This window comes from Pristiophorus japonicus, chromosome 14 (assembly GCF_044704955.1).
Source record: "Pristiophorus japonicus isolate sPriJap1 chromosome 14, sPriJap1.hap1, whole genome shotgun sequence".
Lineage (NCBI taxonomy): Eukaryota > Metazoa > Chordata > Chondrichthyes > Pristiophoridae > Pristiophorus > Pristiophorus japonicus.
The window spans coordinates 114,355,205-114,376,156 of record NC_091990.1 but is presented as its reverse complement, the minus strand read 5'-3'; the positions used below and the strand labels follow the sequence as shown (position 1 = coordinate 114,376,156).

General features: G+C 46.5%; 1 protein-coding gene across 1 annotated transcript in view; it reads right to left on the bottom strand.

The window, feature by feature from the left end:
• LOC139279636 (C-Jun-amino-terminal kinase-interacting protein 1-like) overlaps positions 1-10,701 on the bottom strand; it is a 260,229-nt gene extending 249,528 nt beyond the window's left edge. Inside the window, exon 1 of the mRNA XM_070898745.1 lies at positions 9,940-10,701. Coding sequence (XP_070754846.1) covers positions 9,940-10,064 — 125 coding nt within the window. The 5' untranslated portion in view covers positions 10,065-10,701. The remainder of the gene's footprint in view (positions 1-9,939) is intronic.
• Positions 10,702-20,952: the final 10,251 nt, after the last annotated feature.

Genomic DNA, 20,952 nt, shown 5'->3' with positions numbered 1-20,952 from the left:
GGAACTGATCCAGAGTCAATGGAATGTTGGAAAATGACTGTCAATGCATCCGCTATTTCCAAGGCCACCTCCTTAAGTACTCTGGGATGCAGTCCCATCAGGCAGTGGGGATTTATCGGCCTTCAATCCCATCAATTTCCCCAACACAATTTCCCGACTAATAAGGATTTCCCTCAGTTCCTCCTCCTTGCTAGACCCTCTGACCCCTTTTATATCCAGAAGGTTGTTTGTGTCCTTTTTAGTGAATACCGAACCAAAGTACTTGTTCAATTGGTCTGCCATATCTCGGGAGTCTACTGTCAACAAGGGCAGACATCGACAAAGAGGTCCAACACCGCCTCCAGTTTGCCAGCGCAGCCTTCAGTCACCTGAGGAAGAGAGTGTTTGAAGACCAGGACCTCAAATCTGACACCAAGCTTATGGTCTACAGAGCAGTAGAGATACCCGTCCTCCTAATTGGCTCAAAGGCATGGACTATATACAGCAGACACCTCAAAGCGCTGGAGAAGTACCACCACCGTTGCCTCCGCAAGATCCTGCAAATCCACTGGGAGGACAGACGCACCAACATCTGTGTTCTCGCTCAGGCCAACATCCCCAGCATCGAAGCACTGACCACACTCGACCAGCTCCGTTGGGCGGGCCACATCGTCCGAATGCCCGACACGAGACTCCCTAAGCAAGCGCTCTACTCGGAACTCCTATACGGCAAGCGAGCTCCAGGTGGGCAGAGGAATCACTTCAAGGACACCCTCAAAGCCTCCCTGTAACATCCTCACCGACACCTGGAAATCCCTGGCCCAAGACCGCCCTAAGTGGAGGAAGAGCATCCGGGAGGGCGCTTTATTCCACAAATTGCTGCTAAATTATGACCCATGCAAAAGTTTAGTATTGGCCTGTGAAGCTTCATCACATGGGGTTGGTTGTGTGCTCCAACAATCCAATGAGTCGGGCAACTTACAACCCGTTGCACACGCGTCGAGAAGCATGCCTAAAGCAGAAAGAGCCTACAGCATGGTAGAGAACGAAGCTTTAACCTGCATATATGGGGTTAAAAAATTGCACCAGTATCTGTTTGGGTTTCATTTCGAGCTTGAAACCGATCACAAGCTGCTAATATCTTTGTTTTCAGAGCATAGAGCTATCAATACCAACGCGTCGTCCCGCATCCAGAGATGGGCGCTGACATTATCTGCCTATGATTATGTCATTCGCCATAGACCTGGCATCGAGAATTGTACCGGTGCATTGAGCCGTTTACCGTTGCCCATGCCGGAGGTGGAAACACCACAGCCCGCAGACCTACTGTTGGTCATGGATGCCTTTGAGAGTGAAGGGTCGCCTGTCACTGCTCAACAAGTTAGGACCTGGACCAGCCGGGATCCGATCTTATCGGTTGTAAAACATTGTGTCCTTAGTGGTGATTGGTCGGCCATTTCTGGTTGGGAAGTGTGTGATGAGACCAAACCTTACAACCATCGCAAAGACGAACTATCCATTCAATCTGATTGTTTGCTATGGGGTAATCGTGTTGTTATGCCCAAGAAAGGCAGGGAGAGATTTGTACGGGATTTACACAGTACCCATCCCGGTATTGTGATGATGAAGGCCATTGCCAGGTCTCACGTTTGGTGGCCTGGCATTGACACTGATTTGGAGTCATGTGTGCATCAGTGCAACACTTGCATGCAGTTAAGCAATGCACCAGTGGAATCTCCGCTAAGTCTGTGGCTATGGCCATCCAAACCATGGTCGAGGATCCATATCGACTATGCGGGTCCTTTTCTGGGAAAAATGTTTTTGGTGGTGGTGGATGCGTATTCCAAATGGATAGAATGTGTAATCATGTCATCCAGGACATCCACAGCCACCATTGAGAGCCTTCGTGCCATGTTCGCCACTCATGGTCTGCCCGACATCGTTGTGAACGACAACGGATCGTGCTTCACGAAATTGGAGTTTCAAGAGTTTATGAAACTCAATGGTATCAAGCACGTAAGGTCAGTACCATTCAAACCTGCGTCCAATGGTCAAGCGGAGCAGGCCGTCCAAACCATCAAGCAGAGCCTGAAACGCGTAACTCACGGTTCTTTGCAGACTCGCTTGTCATGCATACTGCTTAGTTACAGGACGAGACCCCAGACGCTTACCGGGGTTCCCCCTGCTGAACTGTTAATCAAGAGAGGTCTCAAGACCAGGCTCTCGCTTGTCCACCCTGCTCTTAATGATCATGTCGAAAACAGACGTCAACATCAGCAGTGATATCATGATTGCACTGCCGTGTCACGCGACATCTATATTAATGATCCTTTATATGTGCTAAATTATGGTCAAGGCCGCAAATGGGTCACTGGCACTGTTACGGCCAAGGAGGGTAAAAGGTGCTTATTGTCAGGCTCACTAATGGGCAAGCATGCAGGAGGCACATTGATCAGACGAAATTGCGGCACACAGACGAACCGGAACTGCTTGAAGAAGACACCATCAACAACCAACCGATTCATATTCAGCCATCAGAACGTCAATTAATCTGGACCTTCAATCCCCGACATGGACACTGCCACTCACATTAGATCGGCTACCCAGCCTCAAGTCACGAATGACTCGGAGAGCTTACCCAAATCTGGAATTGAACTGAGACGATCAACTCGGGAGCGGAAAGCCCCGGACCGTCTCAATTTGTAAATAGGACTGATACCAAGATCTTGGGAGGGAATGATGTAATGTATGTATGCCTGGGTTTACCTGCCACCAGGGGGAGCGACCATTGGAGATCATTGGGCACAGACATACACGTGCAGCCTTTGTATATAAAGAAAGCCTCCATGTTTAACCCTCACTTTGAGAGCTAATAAAGTAGAGTCAGGTCGCACCTGATTGAGTCCACAGCTCCCTGGGATAGAGAATTCCAAAGATTCACGACCCTCTGAGAGAAGAAATTCCTCCTCATTTCTGTCTTAAATGGGCAACCCCTTATTCTGAAACTATGCCCCCTTGTTCTAGATTCCCTCATGAGTGGAAACATCCTCTCTGCATCTACCCTGTCTTGACCCCTCAGAATCTTCTAAGTTTCAATAAGACCACATCTCATTCTTCTAAACTCCAATGAGTACAGACCCAACCTGTTCAATCTTTCTTCATATGATAACCCCTTCATCTCAGGAATCAACCGAGTGAGCCTTCTCTGAACTGCATTCAATGCAAGTATATCCTTCCTTAAATATAGAGACCAAAACTGTATACAGTACGCCAGGTGTGGTCTTACCAATGCCCTGTACAGTTGAAGCAGGACTTCCCTGCTTTTATACTCCATCCCACTTGCAATAAAGGCCAATATTCCATTTGCCTTCTGATTACTTGCTGTACCTGCATGCTAACTTTTTGTGTTTCATGTACAAGAACCCCCAGATCCCTCTGTACTGCAGCATTTTTTAATCTCTCCCCATTTAAATAGTAATTTTTGCCTTATTATACTCCATCTGCCAAATTTTTGCCCACTCACTGAGGCTATATGTATCCCTTTGTAGATTCTTTGTGTCCTCACAATTTGCTTTCCCATCTATCGTTGTATCATCAGCAAACTTGGCTACATTACACTCGGCCACTTCATCCATGTCATTAATATAAATTGTAAATAGTTGAGGGCCCAGCACTGATCCTTGTGGCACCCCACTAGTTAGTTTGCCAACCTGAAAATTACCCAACTCTCTGTTTTCTGTTAGTTAGCCAATCCTCTATCCATGCTAGTATATTACTCCTAATCCCGTGAGCTCTTATCTTGTGCAGTAACCTTTTATGTGGAACCTTATCGAATGCTTTCTAGAAATCCAAATACACCACATTTACTGGTACCCCTTTATCCACCCTGCTTGTTACATCTTCAAAGAACTTCAGCAAATTTATCAGACATGATTTCCCTTTCATATACCATGCTGACTCTGCTTGACTGTATTATGATTTTCTAAATGTCCTGCTACTACTTCCTTAATGATGGATTCCAATGACAGATGTCAGGCTAACTGGTCTATAGTTCCTGCTTGCTGTCTCCCTCCTTTCTTAAATAGGGGCATTAGATTTGCGGTTTTCCACATAATAGACTAATAAATAAGGTCAGAGGATGCGGAGTCAGGGGACAAGCAGCAGAATGGATAGCTAGCTGACTTCAAGACAGAAAGCAGAGAATAGAGATAAAGGGGAGCTATTCAGAGTGGCAGAACCTAGAAAGTGGAGTTCCGCAAGGATCGGTGCTGGGACCACTGTTGTTCACAAGTAATATTGACAATTAGTCAAAAACACTGGTGTTAAGGCGGTGTCACCGCCTGAGTGCTGATTTTACCGCCGGGCCTAAGTTGCAGGCTCCAATGGCCAAATTCAGTTTTTAACGATGTGGGAGCAGTGCTAAAAGAGGCATTGTACACTCATCCTCGGGCAGGAGCTCAAGAGGCCGAATGAATCTCACATTGGGAGGCTGCCACCACGCTAGCTGGGAAACGGGAAGAAAAGGGAAGGAAGGAGAAAAAAACTCAAACTTCTCCGACCCACACACAAACTTCCCCACTGTTACAACTAATGAAAAAATGAAGAAATAAAGAAAGAAAAAAAACTTACCTTGCTCTCTGGCTGATTCCACCCCAGTTCCGCTGTTTAACCACTGTTTTCAGGTTGTACGGTCGCCTGCCTGTACGGCAGCTGTACAAATTAAATAGCGCGATAGAGGCGCCAAGGAGGTGTTGCACGCGTACTGACGTCATGATTTCCATGACCTTAGCCGGTGGGACATAACGTTTTAACACCCTTAAAAAATGACCACCGAATTACGTGTCGGGCGTGAACAGCACCCAGCACCAATCCCAACCGCCCAACTCCCAGTTAACACCTAACACCGGCATTATTGACAGGCATTAGCAACCAAATTTTGACCCCAAAATTTCTAAATTTGCAGATGATGCCAAATTGGCGGAGGTGGGAGGATACTCAATACTGAGGAGGACTGCAATAAATTACAAGAAGACATTAATAAACTTGCAGAATGGACACTTAAGTAACAAATGAAATTCAACACAGATAAATGTGAGCTACTACGTTTTGGCAATCACATGTCACTTGGAAAATACAAACCTATATGTGGTAGAAGAACAAAGGGATCTCAGAGTACAAATAGACAAATCACTGAAAGTAGCAACGCAGGTTAATAAAGCCATAAATAAGCAAACCAAGCACTAGGGTTTATTTCGAGAGAGATTGAATTGAATTCAAAAGTAGAGAAGTTATGCTAAACTTGTATTGAACTTTGGTTAGACCATACTTGTAGTACTGCGTATAGTTTTGGTCACCATATTAAAAAGAGGATAGAAAGGCACTGGAGTGGGTGCAGAGAAGATTTACAAGGATGATACCAGAAGGACATTACATGTCAGCCATGGCTCAGTGGGTACCACCCTCACCTGAGTCAGAATGCTGTGGGTTCAAGTCCCACTCCAGAGACTTGAGCACAAAAATCTCAGCTGAGGGAGGTGTTGCCTTTTGGATGAGACGCTAAACCTAGGCCCTGTCTGCTCTCTCAGGTGGATGTAAAAGATCCAATGGCACTACAGGCAACTCTCGATTATCTGCACACGGATCCAACGGGAAGCCGTTGTAACGGGATTTAAAATTTCGGCCCGGGAAGGCATCGGGTTTTAACTTTATAATGTCAACCGCTCTAACGGAGAAATCGTTTACCCGGCATAGCCCAATCCCCGAGGGACCCGGATAATCGAGGGACCCGGATATTTCAAAGAAGTTTAACAACAACAACTTTTATTTATATAGCGCCTTTAACATAGTAAAACATCCCAAGGCGTTTCACAGCAGTGTTATAAGACAAAACAGATAAAAGTTCAGGGGAGTTCTCCCTGGATACCAGGCCAATATTTATCCCTCAACCAACATCACAAAAAATAAAGAATTATCTGGTCATTATCATATTTCTGTTTGTTGGAGCCAGCAAATTGGCTGCTGCATTTCCTACATTACAACAGTGATTACACTTCAAAAAGTACTTCATTGGCTGTAAAGCGTTTTGTGAAAGGCGCTATAGAAATGTAAATCTTTCGTTTCTTTCTTTCAAAAATGTGAGTGTATACATATCAGGAAAGGGTGAACAGAGAAGGCTGAGGGGTGATCTAACAGAGGTTTTTAAAATTATGAAAGGTTTTGATAGAGTAGATACAGAGAGAATGTTTCCACTTGTGGGGAAGAGCAAAACTAGAGGCCATCAATATAAGATAGTCACCAACAAATCAAATAGGGAATTCAGACGAAACTTCTTTTCTCAGAGAGTGGTGAGAATGTGGAACTCGCTACCACAGGGAGTAGTTGAAGTCAATAGTATAGGTGTGTTTAAGGGGCGGCTAGACAAGCACATGATGGAGTAGGGAATAGAGGGTTACGCTGATGGATTTAGACAAGGAAAGATGGGAGGAGGCTTGAGTGGAGCATAAACGCCAGCATGGCCTGGTCGGGCCAAATGGCCTGTTTCTGTGCTGTATATCCTAGGTAATCCAATGTAAAGGAGATATGAGCGCAGATGTCCAGAAGCTTGGTTAAAGAGGTAGGTTTTAAAGAGTGTCTTAAAGAAGGAGAGAGAGGAAGATAAGGTGGAGAGGTTTAGGGAGGGAATTCCAGAGCTTCGGCCCTTGGCAGCTGAAGGCACGGCCACCAATGGTAGAGCGATGGAAATTGGGGATGCGCAAGAGGCCAGAATTGGAGGACAGCAGATATCTCGGAGGGTTGTGGGGCTGAAGGAGATGACAGAGAAAAAGAGGGGCGAGGCCGTGGAGAGATTTGAGTTGTGACGAAAGGTCATCGGCCTGAAACGTTAACTCTGTTTCTCTCTCCTGATCTGCTGAGTATTTTCAGCATTTTCTGTTTTTATATGAGGGATTTGAAAACAAGGATGAGAATTTTAAAATCGATACTGAAAAAAAACAGATGATCTGGGTCATTATCACATTGCAGTTCGTGGGAGCTTGCACAAGTTGGCTGCCGCGTTTCCTACATTAAAACAGTGACTGCACTTCAAAAAAGTAGCCCATTGGCTGTAAAGCATTTTGGGACTTCCTGAAGTGGTGAAAGGTGCTATAGAAATGCAAGTCCATTCTTATTTATATGCAGTTAAGAAACTGAGATACTTCGGGGTAAATTTAACCTAAGCAGCCCGTTGGGAATCTGTCAGGATTTTTATTCTCCCACAGACTTCAACAGAGAGTAAGATCTGAGTAGTGGCCGACTTTCAACAGGAACGTGTGAAACGGGCTGTCGATTCGGAAATCGCCCGTTTTGCGCTGTCTGAGATCCATCCCGCCCCCAATAAACATGCTTGCCGTCTCTTTGATGGGAGCTCTGCAGCTGGTCGTCAACTGGTTTTACGCTGGGCCGGTGGGATGGAAAAGGCACAGACGGAGTTGCTGGCACGGTAAGAGGTGCTGTGATGTGACCGGGTGAATCAGATCTTACTCTCTGTTGAAGTCTGTGGGAGAATAAAAATGGGCGAGGTATACATCTGGGGAGACAAACCAATCCTGCCGAAGCCTCTAATATGTGCACTCATTGCAAAGTGTTGCATAGAACTTTACAGCACAGAAACAGGCCATTCGGCCCAACTGGTCTATGCCAGTGTTTATGCTCCACACGAGCCTCCTCCCACCCTCCTGACTCTGTCTTCCTGGTTGTCTTCCATTTACTTCCTCTCTCTCTCTTTCTGTATTTGGGCAGGGGAAGCACCATCAGTCGTGGCTGCTGGCTCGGTTGGGAGGGTGCTTGGCAATGTTCCCACTATGTCAGCTGTGGATCAGTGGATAGCCTCTTGCCTCTGAATCAAAAGGTTGTGGGTTCAATTCCCACACCTGAGACTTGAGCACAAAAATCTAGGCTTAAACTCCCAGTGCAGTGTAGAGGGAGTGCTGCACTGTCAGAGGTGCTGCCTTTTGGATGAGACCTTAAACCGAGGCCCCGTCTGCCATCTCAGGTGGACGTAAAAAACCCCATGGCACCACTTCGAAGATGAGCAAGGAAGTTCAACCATGGATGTCCTGGTCAATATTTATCCCTCAATCAATATCACTAAAAGCTTATGACAATGGGCTCAATTTTCCCCAGTAATTTGCGCCGTATTTTTGGAGCAGGCTGCTTTTTTTGGCCTAAGTTAAACATCCACAGTTTCCCCAATCAATTTGCACCAGCGTAACTCAGTTAGTTATGATTTTTTTAGGTAAGTTATTTTTTCAGCCAAAGGGGGCATAACCAGCCACCTTTGCCAATTCTGGCCACTTAGGGAACTTTGGCCAGCTGAGAGTTACTCCAGTTCTGCTAAGGCCAGCGTATGTGGCCTCTCCAGAAAACTCTTGCTGAGAGTTAAAGAAATTAGCGCAGGTAAGGAAATCAGAGGAGGCCATTTGGCCTGGGCTAGGGGTGGGGAGCGGACTGGGAGTGCACTCGGACTGAGCATGCATGTCCATTGGAGCGACGTCAAAAACGTAAGTTTTTTTCCCGCGCATGCGCAGAAGGCCCGGCTTCGTTTTTCGGCGCAGACAACAGGCTCCACCCCCCGAGACAACTGAACACTCTGCGCGGTTCCGAATTCCATTTACAGAATGGGGAAAGTTTGGACAAATATTTATGGTGCATTTCTGGCCTAGAAAACCCGGCGTAACTCTAGCAATACACCAGAAAATGGGCTTGGGCAAAATTGATCCCATTATCTGGTCATTAGCACATTGCTGTTTTTGGGGAGCTTGCTGTGTGCAATTTGGCTGCCTCGTTTCCTGCACTGACTACCCTTCAAAAGCTTTGTGACATCCGGTGGCCATGAAAGGCAACATGTAAATGCAACTCTTTCTTTTACTTCCTCTGACCCTATCAGCATATCCTTCTCCCTCATGTACTTATCCAGATTCCCCTTAAATGCATCTATACTATTCACCTCGACTACTCCTTGTGGTAGCGAGTTCCACATTCTCACCACTCTCTGGGAAAAGAAGTTTCTCCTGAAATCCCGATTGAATTTATTAGAGGCTATCAATATTTATGGCCTCTAGTTCCAGTCCCGCCCACACAGGATGTGTGCTCCCCGCCATCTTGGTGTAGGCACAGATGTAGGCGTCCAGGGCCCATGCCTGCAACAAGCGGTAAGCTCTTTGCATATGCAAATGAGAGGCATGACGCATGTTTGAGGCCCCCATTGTCCTGAGGCAGCGATGCTGGCTGTGTTCAGGACAACATGCGGCTGAGCGATGCCCACATCAAAACAAAGCAATTTTTAAAATACACTTCGCTGGCTGTGGATCCGGAACTCCTCCCGACCCCACGTTCAAAAGGTCAAGGGCCACTGACAGCTAACACGCCTCTCCCCCAACTGTGGCCTGCGCCCCCTGCCCCCCCCACCCCTCGCCCCACCTGCCATTGGATCTCGGATCGCCGCGGCAACCCTCTCCAATCCAAGTCACCCATTCACCCTACTGATTACACTACTCCCAGCCCACACCCTCTCCCTGCTCCCCCCATCCCCCTCCCAGCCCCCCACCCTCTCCTGGGTTTCCGCACCCCCCCACCCCTACTCTCCCGGTTCAACCCCACACCCTCTACCCGCTCGCCACCCCTCCCCCCAATCTCTCCCAGTCCCCCCCACTCACTCACTCCCTGGTTCCCCCCCCCCCGCCACTCTCTCCCGGTTTCCCCCCTCTCCCCCAATTCACTCCCCGGTTCTGCCCCCACTCACTCCCCGGTTCCGCCCCCCACTCACTCCCTGGTCTCCCCCCCCCACTCTCTCCCGATTCTCCCCCCACTCACTCCCGGTTCTCCCCCTCCCACTCTCTCCTGGTTCGCCACCCCTCCCCACCCCCCACAATCACTGCCCCAACCCCTCCCCCCACTCTTCCCCAACCCTCTTTAAGGACCTACCTGAGAGCGACTTTCGCCAATGCCGGCATGCCCGATCTCCAAGGCCTGTTCAAGGTTCGGTGATGATCAGGCCCCAGTTCCACTCTGTGGTGCACCTCGGGCCTATCGCTCAGGCGCCAGACCATTCACAGGCCCTCTGTTTCTGCGCTCAAACAAATTTACCCCCCTTTGACTTTCCACTATACATCTGGAAAATTCTGTTGAGACTGGTGTGTTTCTTCCTTTCGTTCCTCTGTCTCTGTCTTTGTTTCTGTGTTTCTCTCTGTCTCTCTCTCTCTCTCTCTCTGTCTCTCGCTCTCTCTCTGTCTTCGTCTCTCTTTCCCTGTCTCGTCCTCTCTCCCTCTCTCTGCCTCTCTCTTTGCCTCTCTCTCTGTCTCTGTCTCTCTCTCTCTCTGTCTCTCTGTCTCTCTCTCTCTCTGTCTCTCTGTCTCTCTTTCTTTGCCTCTCTCTCCGTCTCTCCGTCTCTCTCTCTCTCTCTGTCTCTCTCCCTGTCTCTCTTTCTCTCTCCCTATCTCTCTCTGTCTCTGTCTCTCTCTTTCTGTCTCTGTCTCCGTCTCTGGATTTCTGTCTCTCTGCCTGTCTCTTTCCGTCTCTCTCCCTGTCTCTCTCTCAATTAGGCATGGGAGTCAGACAGATGTGGTTTAAAAAAGACTCTTCTTTGCCACCATAGTAATTTCATTGGATCAGCCACACTACAAATAGCAAATAAATCATCTGTTAAAAAAAACGGCATATTCTCAGTATAGCAAACATCATTCAAATTAATATGTACGCTGACGACACCCAGCTCTGCCCCACTACCATCTGTCTCGACTCCTCCACTGCCTCTGATTTGTCACTCTGCTTGTTTGACAGCCAGTATTGGATGAGCAGATATTGTATTAAATATTGGGAAGACCGAAGCTATTGTTTGGTCTGGCAACGCCTCGATTTTAAAATTCTCATCCTTGTTTTCAAATCTCTCCATGGCCTTAGCCCCTCCCTATTTCTGTCACCTCCTTTAGCCTCACAACACTCCAAGATCTCTGCGCTCCTCCAATACTGGCTTCTTGTGCATCCCCGATTTTTAATCGCTCCACCATTGACGGCCGTGCCATCACCTAACTTGGCACTAAGCTCTTGAATTCCCTCCCTAAACCTCTCCACCTCTCCAGCTCTCCCTCTCTCTCTCTTCCTTTTAGACGCTCCTTAAAACTTACCTTTTTGACGAAGCTTTTGGTCACCTGACCTAATATCTCCTTATGCGGCTCGGTGTCAAATGTTGTTTGATAATCGCTCCTGTGAAGCACGTTGGGACATTTTGCTATGGTAAAGGCACTATATAGATACAAGTTGGTGTTGTAGTTAGATGAAATGATTACGAATTACAGCACATTTCAGGAGAGAGAAAAATGAATTCAGGATCCTAACCTACAGTTATGGAATGAACAGATTGTTCCAGCTGGTTAGTGGGTGGGTTTTTACAGTGAGTATCAAAATGCCAAAAAGTAGCATAACTGATGAGCTATCTTGCTGTTCTCCATCTTCAGCAAACATCTCTGCAACAGTTTAAAGACTTCCGGCTTGCATACCATGTCTAAATTCAGCACTTGTTGTCCAGCGATTCCTCACTTGCCAGTACGGTCCATCTAGGACAAGTATTCCTCCTTTAAGTTAACCCTTAACTCCAGTACAGTACCGAGAGAGCGCTGCACTGTCGGAGGTGCAGTCTTTCGGATGAGACATTAAACAGAGGCCCCGGTTGCTCTTTTAGGTGGATGTAAAAGATCCCATGGCACTATTTTGAAGAAGAGCAGGGGAGTTATTCCCCCGGTGTCCTGGCAAATATTTATCCCTCAATCAACATAACAAAAACAGATTTTCTGGACATTATCACATTGCTGTCTGTGGGAGCTTGCTGTGCGCAAATTGGCTGCCGGGTTTCCCACATTACAACAGCGACTACACTCCAAAAGTACTTCAGTGGCTGTAAAGTGCTTTGGGTTGTCCTGAGGTGGTGAAAGGCGCTATAGAAATGCAAGTCTTTCCTTCTTTCTCTGCTGCTCCTATTTTCTGCTCTCTGTCTGCTCTTTCTCAGAGATGCGTGACTCAGTGTTTCGACCTCTCCGTGACCTCATAGACGCACATGAGTAAATAAACAAGCAATGGCAAAATTACCCATGCGAAATTTGACTTGTCACAATCACTTGTGTAAAGCACAACCCAGCACCGACCGACACAGTTACCAAGGCAACGTTAACTGAAGGAGTCTTCAGAACAGTGCACTGGAACCCAGTGGACAGGAAAGACATAAAGTACACGATTCGCCAAGGGGGAGATGAACTGGCCTCATCTTTCCCAGGAGCCAGCAGGCCGTCCCGTCATGATGTTAAAAAAGAAAGACTTGCATTTATACAGCACTTTTCACAACTACCGGACATCCCAAAGTGCTTTACAGCCAATGAATTACTTTTGGAGTGCAGTTACTGTTGTAATATAGGAAATGCGGCATCCAATTTGCGCACAGCAAGCTCCCACAAACAGCAATGTGATAATGATCAGATAATCTGTTTTTTTTGTTTATGTTGATTGAGGGATAAATAATGGCCTCGGACACCCCTTGTTTTTCTTCAAAATCACAATTATGTCTGCCTGAAATGGCAGGCAAGTCCTCAGTTTAACATCTCAATTGAAAGACTGCACCTCCAACAGTGTAGCACTCCCTCAGCACTATACTGGGAGTGTCAGCCTAGATTTATGTGCTCAAGTCTCCAGAATGGGATTTGAACCCACAACCATATGATCCAAAAGTGAGAGTGCTACCCACTGAGCCACAGCTGACATTAGCAAGCAAATCTCACCACGGCAGCTGGGGAATTTAAATCCGTTAATGAAATAAATCCGGAATGAAAAGCTAGTATCAATAACAGTGACCATGTAACTTACTGGATTGTCGTAAAAACCCATCTGGTTCACTAATGCCCTTTAGGGAAGGAAACCTGCCGTCCTTTGCCGGTGTGGGCCTATGTGTGACTCCAGACCCACAGCAATGTGGTTGACTCTGAACTGCCCTCTAAAGTGGCCCAGTGAGACACTCGGTTGTATTGGAATGGGCAATAAATGCTGGGCTTGCCAGTGACACCCACATCCTTAAAAGCCCACATAACAAAAAAGTGGCCTATGTTTCTCCTGTCATGCCATCACAGAAGCCCACTCCAGGGACTTGAGCACATAAATCTAGGCTGACACTCCCAGTGTAGTACTGAGGGAGTGCTGCAATGTCGGAGGAGTTGTCTTTCGGATGAGATGTTAAACCAAGGCCCCGTCTGCCCTCTCAGGTGGATGTAAAAGATCCCATATTTTGAAGATGTGCAGGGAAGTTATCCCTGGTGTCCTGACCAATATTTATCCCTCAATCAACATAATAAAAAAAAAGATTATCTGGTCATTATCACGTTGCTGTTTGTGGGAGCTTGCTGTGCAAATTGGCTGCTGCATTTCCTACACTGCAGCAGTGACTACACTCCAAAAGTACTGCAGTGGCTGTAAAGCGCTTTGAGGCATCCGGTGGATGTGAAAGGCACTATATAAATGCAACTCTTCCTTTCTTTTTACAAATGGACTTATCTTACAAGTTATATAGGAACAAGCAATGGTTTTATGCTGTGGAGCAATTAAGGGAAACATTTAAATATAAAAGAGGCAGCATGATATATTGCCATCCAGCGATGTCCCTGTTACAAATGCTTCATCCTCTCCCCCTATACACCTTTTTAAACGCAGATGTTAATCCATTTCTCTTTGAATGATGAATGCCACTGCTCTAAAGCCCATGCAGTTAGGTTCATAGGGAGTGAAATTCATCTTGGACAAAAAGGCAAAATGGGCGACAGTGAATCGGCTGCCCGCTTTACACTCACTGGATGATACAGCACAGAAGGAAGCCATTTGGCCCATCCTGCTTGAGTCACCTCTTTGATCCAATTAGTCCCCCTGCCCACACACCCCACCCCCCCCCCGCCCCACTCTTTCCCCACAAGGTCTGCAAATTTTTATTTTTCATAAGAGCATAAGAAATAGGAGCAGGAGCAGGCCATACTGCTCCGCCATTCAATAAGATCATGGTTGATCTGATCCTTGCCTCAACTCCACTTCCCTGCCCGCTCTCCATAACCCTTTACTCCTTTATCATTCAAATATCTGTCTATTTCCACCTTAAATATATTCCCTGGGGTAGAGAATTCTAAAGATTCACGAACCACTGAGAGAAGAAATTCCTCCTCATTTCCATATTAAATGGGCGACCCCTTATTCTGAAACTATGTCCCCTAGATTCCTCCACGAGGGGAAACATCCTCCCAGCATCTACCCTGTCAAACCCCCTTAGAATCTTATACATTTCAATAAGATTACCGAATCATTCTTCTAAACTCCAATGAGTACAGGCCCAACCTGCTCAACCTTTATTCATACAACAACCCCTACATCTCAGGAACCAATCTCGTGAATCTTCACTGAACTGCCTTCGATGCAAGGTTTTCAACTATTTATCCAATTCCCTTTTGAAAGTTACTATTGAATCTGCTTTCAACCCAGTTCAGGCAGCTCTTTCCAGGTCATAACTCCCTGCATAAAAAGAATTATCTGGATATTCCTCCCTCTTGATTCTTCTGCTGATTACCTTAAATCTGTGTCCTCTGGTTACTGACCCTGTCATGTATTTTACATTATTATATATAACTGTATGCTAACATGCTATACATGGCTGTAATAAGATATGACCTGTAACCACCAGCATACCTTACCACCAGGGGTGCACTTGCAAGAGACAGGTATATTAGGACAGGTCTCAGGCAAATGCAGCATTCCAGAGTTGTGAAATAAAGGTGCAGGTCCAGAGTGACCTTGACTTCACTACATGCCTCGTGTGAATCTGTACTGAGGGGACAGGACTTTACAGTGGCGACGGGTTACGGGATTACAGAATCCACAGAATGGCAAACAACGGATCAGATGAAAAGTACAATGCGGGAGACAATTGGGAGGACTTTATAGAAAGGCTCCAGCAAAGCTTTGTAACCAAACACTGGTTAGGCGATGATAAGGCAGACAAGAGAAGAGCCCATCTCTTGACCAGCTGTGGCTCGAAATCATACGCTTTAATGAAGGATCTGTTGGCACCCGAGAAACCAGCAAGCAAGTCGTTGGAAGAATTGAGCACACTGGTAAGAGACCACCTGAAGCCAGCGAGCAGCCTACACATGGCCAGACACAGGTTATACAATTACAGATGCTGTGTGGGCCAGAGCATACCCGACTTCGTGGCGCAACTTCGGAGGTATGCTAGTTTATGTGAGTTCTCCGATGAACTGAGGAGAGAAATGCTGAGAGATTTTTTCATTGAAGGAATAGGCCATGCAGGCATATTCCGAAAGCTCATAGAGACCAAGAACCTGACCTTAGAGGCAGCTGCACTGGTTGCACAGACATTCTTGGTCGGGGAAGAAGAAACGAGGTTGATTTACAATGCAGATATCACAACTAACGAAATATTGGAACAAGAAGTTCACAGCACGAAACAAGCTGCTACCCCCACACACAGACAAAACCGGGAGAACAGGTTCTCGACAGCAAGCAGAAGCCATCAAGGGCCACAGGAACGGCTGTTCACACCTCATCAACCCACAATGCGAGCAATCAACTACAAACTGAGAGAAGCTCAAGAGAGATCAGCCAGACGCAGCTCATTCTTTGGAAACTCTTTGAACAATGGAACAGGTCTGTGCTGGAGGTGTGGGGGTGGGCACTCAACAAGGGGATGTTGATTTCAGCAGGCTGTTTGCAGAAATTGTGAATATACAGAGCATTTCGCCCGCATGCGCAAAAAAACGGCAGCTCGGCTGGTATACGAATCGGATGGGTCGGAAAGCGGACCAGAAGATGGTGGGGACAGTACCCGGGACACCGGTGTACAGCGGGTCAACACGATCAATGGCCGTTGCTCCTACAACAGGACGCCTCCTATAATGATGAGGGTCCTACTCAACGGGATATCTGTCAACATGGAGCTGGATACGGGAGCGAGTCAATCTCTCATGGGTGCTCAACAATTTCAACAACTGTGGCCGCATAAAAGAGACAGACCAAAACTCACAAGGGTTGACACCAAACTAAGGACCTACACCAAAGAAATTGTACCAGTCCTCGGCAGCGCCATGCTCTCTGTCACACACAAAGGGACAGTGAACCGACTTCCCCTGTGGATTGTCCCCGGAGACCCCCCAGCACTGCTGGGGAGAAGCTGGCTGGAAAACTAAACTGGAAATGGGATGATGTCCATGCCATGTCATTAGAGAAATGGACCTCCTGCTCAACAGTTATAAAGCGATTTGAACATCTCTTTCAGCCAGGTGTGGGCACTTTCAAAGGAGCCAAAGTCAAAATCTACATCACACAGGATGCTAGACCGGTCCATCACAAGGCCAGAGCTGTACCCTATGTGATGAGGGAAAAGATTGAACACGAACTAGACAGGCTTCTGCGGGAAGACATTATAAGAACATAAGAACATAAGAATTAGGAACAGGAGTAGACCATCTAGCCCCTGGAGCCTGCTCCGCCATTCAATAAGTTCATGGCTGATCTGGTCGTGGACTCAGCTCCACTTACCCACCCGCTCCCCGTCACCCTTAATTCCCTTATTGGTTAAAAATCTATCGATCTTTGACTTGAAAACATTCAATGAGCTAGCCTCAACTGCTTCCTTGGGCAGAGAATTCCACAGATTCACAACCCTCTGGGATAAGAAATTCTTTCTCAACTCGGTTTTAAATTGGCTCCTCCGTATTTTGAGACGGTGCCCCCTAGTTCTAGTCTCCTCTACCATTGGAAACAACCTCTCTGCCTCTATCTTGTCTATCCCTTTCATGATTTTAAATGTTTCTATAAGATCACCCCTCATCCTTCTGAACTCCAATGAGTAAAGACCCAGTCTACTCAATCGATCATCATAAGATAACCCCCTCATTTCTGGAATCAGCCTAGTGTACCCCTTCCAAAGCTAGTATATCCTTCCTTAAGTAAGGTGACCAAAACTGCACGCAGTACTCCAGGTGCGGCCTTACCAATACCTTATACAGTTGCAGCAAGACCTCCCTGCTTTTGTACTCCATCCCTCTCGCAATGAAGGCCAACATTCCATTTGCCTTCCTGATTACCTGCTGCACCTGCAAACTAACCTTTTGGGATTCATGTACAAGGACCCCCAGGTCCCTCTGCACCACAGCATGTTGTAATTTCTCCCCATTCAAATAATATTCCCTTTTACTGTTTTTTTTCCCAAGGTGGATGACCTCACACTTTCCGACATTGTATTCCATCTGCCAAACCTTAGCCCATTCGCTTAACCTATCCAAATCTCCTTGCAGCCTCTCTGAGTCCTCTACACAACCCGCTTTCCCACTAATCTTAGTGTCATCTGCAAATTTTGTTGCACTACACTCTGTCCCCTCTTCTAGGTCATCAATGTATATTGTAAACAGTTGTGGTCCCAGCACTGATCCCTGTGGCACACCACTAACCACTGATTTCCAACCGGAAAAGGACCCATTTATCCCAACTCTCTGCTTTCTGTTCGCCAGCCAATTATCTATCCATGCTAATACATTTCCTCTGACTCCGCGTATCTTTATCTTCTGCAGTAACCTTTTGTGTGGCACCTTATCGAATGCCTTTTGGAAATCTAAATACACCACATCCATCGGTACACCTCTATCCACCATGCTCGTTATATCCTCAAAGAATTCCAGTACGTTGGTTAAACATGATTTCCCTTTCATGAATCCATGCTGCGTCTGCTTGATTGCACTATTCCTATCTAGATGTCCGGCTATTTCTTCCTTAATGATAGTTTCAAGCATTTTCCCCACTACAGATGTTAAACTAACCGGCCTATAGTTACCTGCCTTTTGCCTGCCCCCTTTTTTAAACAGAGGCGTTACATTAGCTGCTTTCCAATCCGCTGGTACCTCCCCAGAGTCCAGAGAATTTTGGTAGATTATAACGAATGCATCTGATATAACTTCCGCCATCTCTTTTAATACCCTGGGATGCATTTCATCAGGACCAGGGGACTTGTCTACCTTCAGTCCCATTAGCCTGTCCAGCACTACCCCCCTAGTGATAGTGATTGTCTCAAGGTCCTCCCTTCCCACATTCCTGTGGCCTGCAAATTTTGGCATGGTTTTTGTGTCTTCCACTGTGAAGACGGAAGCAAAATAATTGTTTAAGGTCTCAGCCATTTCCACATTTCCCATTATTAAATCCCCCTTTTCATCTTCTAAGGAACCAACATTTACTTTAGTCACTCTTTTCCGTTTTATATATCTGTAAAAGCTTTTACTATCTGTTTTTATGTTTTGTGCAAGTTTACCTTCGTAATCTATCTTCCCTTTCTTTATTGCTTTTTTAGTCATTCTTTGCTGTTGCTTAAAATTTTCCCAATCCTCTAGTTTCCCACTAACCTTGGCCACCTTATACGCATTGGTCTTTGATTTGATACTTTCCTTTATTTCCTTGGTTATCCACGACTGGTTATCCCTTCTCTTGCCGCCCTTCTTTTTCACTGGAATATATTTTTGTTGCGAACTATGAAAGAGCTCCTTAAAAGTCCTCCACTGTTCCTCAATTGTGCCACCGTTTAGTCCTTGTTTCCAGTCTACTTTAGCCAACTCTGCCCTCATCCCACTGTAGTCCCCTTTGTTTAAGCATAGTACGCTCGTTTCTGACACAACTTCCTCATCCTCAATCTATATTACAAATTCAACCATATTGTGATCACTCTTTCCGAGAGGATCTTTTACGAGGAGATCGTTTATTTTTCCTGTCTCATTACACAGGACCAGATCTAAGATGGCTTGCTCCCTTGTAGGTTCTGTTACATACTGTTCTAAGAAACAATCCCGTATGCATTCTATGAATTCCTCCTCCAGGCTACCCCATGCAATTTGATTTGACCAATCGATATGTAGGTTAAAATCCCCCATGACTACTGCCGTTCCTTTTTCACATGCCTCCATTATTCCCTTGATTATTGCCCACCCCACCGTGAAGTTATTATTTGGGGGCCTATAAACTACGCCGACCAGTGACTTTTTCCCCTTACTATCTCTAATCTCCACCCACAATGATTCAACATTTTGTTCATTGGAGCCAATATCATCCCTCACAACTGCCTTGATATCATCTTTTATTAACAGAGCTACCGCACCTCCTTTCCCTTCTTGCCTATCTTTCTGAATCGTCAGATACCCCTGTATGTTTAATTCCCAGTCTTGGCCACCTTGCAACCATGTTTCTGTAATGGCCACCAAATCATACCCATTTGTAATGATTTGTGCCGTCAACTCATTTACTTTATTTCGAATGCTGCGTGCATTTAGATAGAGTGTTTTCATCCTAGTTTTTAAACCATGATTTTTAATTTTGACCCCTCCTGCAGCCCTTTTATATTCAGTGGTCCTTTTTGTTTCTTGCCTTTGGTTTCTCTGCCCTCCACTTTTACTCATCTCTTTTCTGTCTTTTGTTTTTGTCTCCTTTTTGTTTCCCTCTGTCTCCCTGTATTGGTTCCCATCCCCCTGCCTTGGTTCCCATCCCCCTGCCATATTAGTTTAACTCCTCCCCAACAGCACTAGCAAACATTCCCCCTAGGACATTGGTTCCGGTCCTGCCCAAGTGCAGACCGTCCAGTTTGTACTGGTCCCACCTCCCCCAGAACCTGTTCCAATGCCCCACGAATTTGAATCCCTCCCTGCTGCACCACTGCTCAAGCCACGTATTCATCTGTGCTATCCTGCGATTCCTACTCTGACTAGCACGTGGCACTGATAGCAATCCCGAGATTACTACTTTTGAGGTCCTACTTTTTAATTTAGCTCCTAGCTCCTTAAATTCGTCTCGTAGGACCTCATCCCTTTTTTTACCTATGTCGTTGGTACCAATGTGCACCACGACAACTGGCTGTTCTCCCTCCCTTTTTAGAATGTCCTGCACTCGCTCAGAGACATCCTTGACCCTTGCACCAGGGAGGCAACATACCATCCTGGAGTCTCGATTGCGGCCGCAGATACGCCTATCTATTCCCCTTATGATTGAATCCCCTATCACTATCGCTCTCCCACTCTTTTTCATGCCCTCCTGTACAACAGAGCCAGCCACGGTGCCATGAACTTGGCTGCTGCTGCTCTCCCCTGATGAGTCATCTCCCTCAACAGCACTCAAAGCAGTGTATCTGTTTTGCAGGGGGATGACCAGATGGGACCCCTGCACTACCTTCTTTGTACTACTCTTCCTGCTGGTCTTCCATTCCCTAGCTGGCTGTGGATCCTTCTCATGCGTTAAGACCAACTCACTACACGTGCCACTTATGTCATTCTCAGCATCGTGGATGCTCCAGAGTGAATCCACCCTCAGCTCCAATTCCGCAACGCGGTCCATCAGGAGATGGAGGCGGATACATTTCTCACACACGTATAGGCAGGGACACCGGAAGTGTCCCTGAGTTCCCACATGGTACAGGAGGAGCATATCACGTGACCGAGCTCTCCTGCCATGCCTTAACCCTTAGATACCCTTAAATTGGTAACAACAATGTTACAGTTTATTTACTGATATAAAAAATAAAAAGAAAAGCTACTCACCAATCACCAGCCAATCACTTACCCCCTTGGCTGTGACGTCATCTTTTGATTCCTTTCTACTTCTTTTTTGCTTTCTCTCCCGCTGCAGCTGCACAAGTCCGCCTTTATAGGCCGCTCCGACGCTGCTCCCGCCTCTCACCAACTGCCGCTGATATATCACCTGTGGAATTTAACGACTGGGCAAGTCCCATCGTCCCAGTCATGAAGCCTGATGGATCCGTACGAATCTGTGGGGACTACAAATCTACCATAAACAGAGTCTTCCTACAGAACCAGTAACCGCTGCCCAGAGCGGAGGACGTATTTGCCACCTTGGCTGGAGGTAAACTTTTCTCAA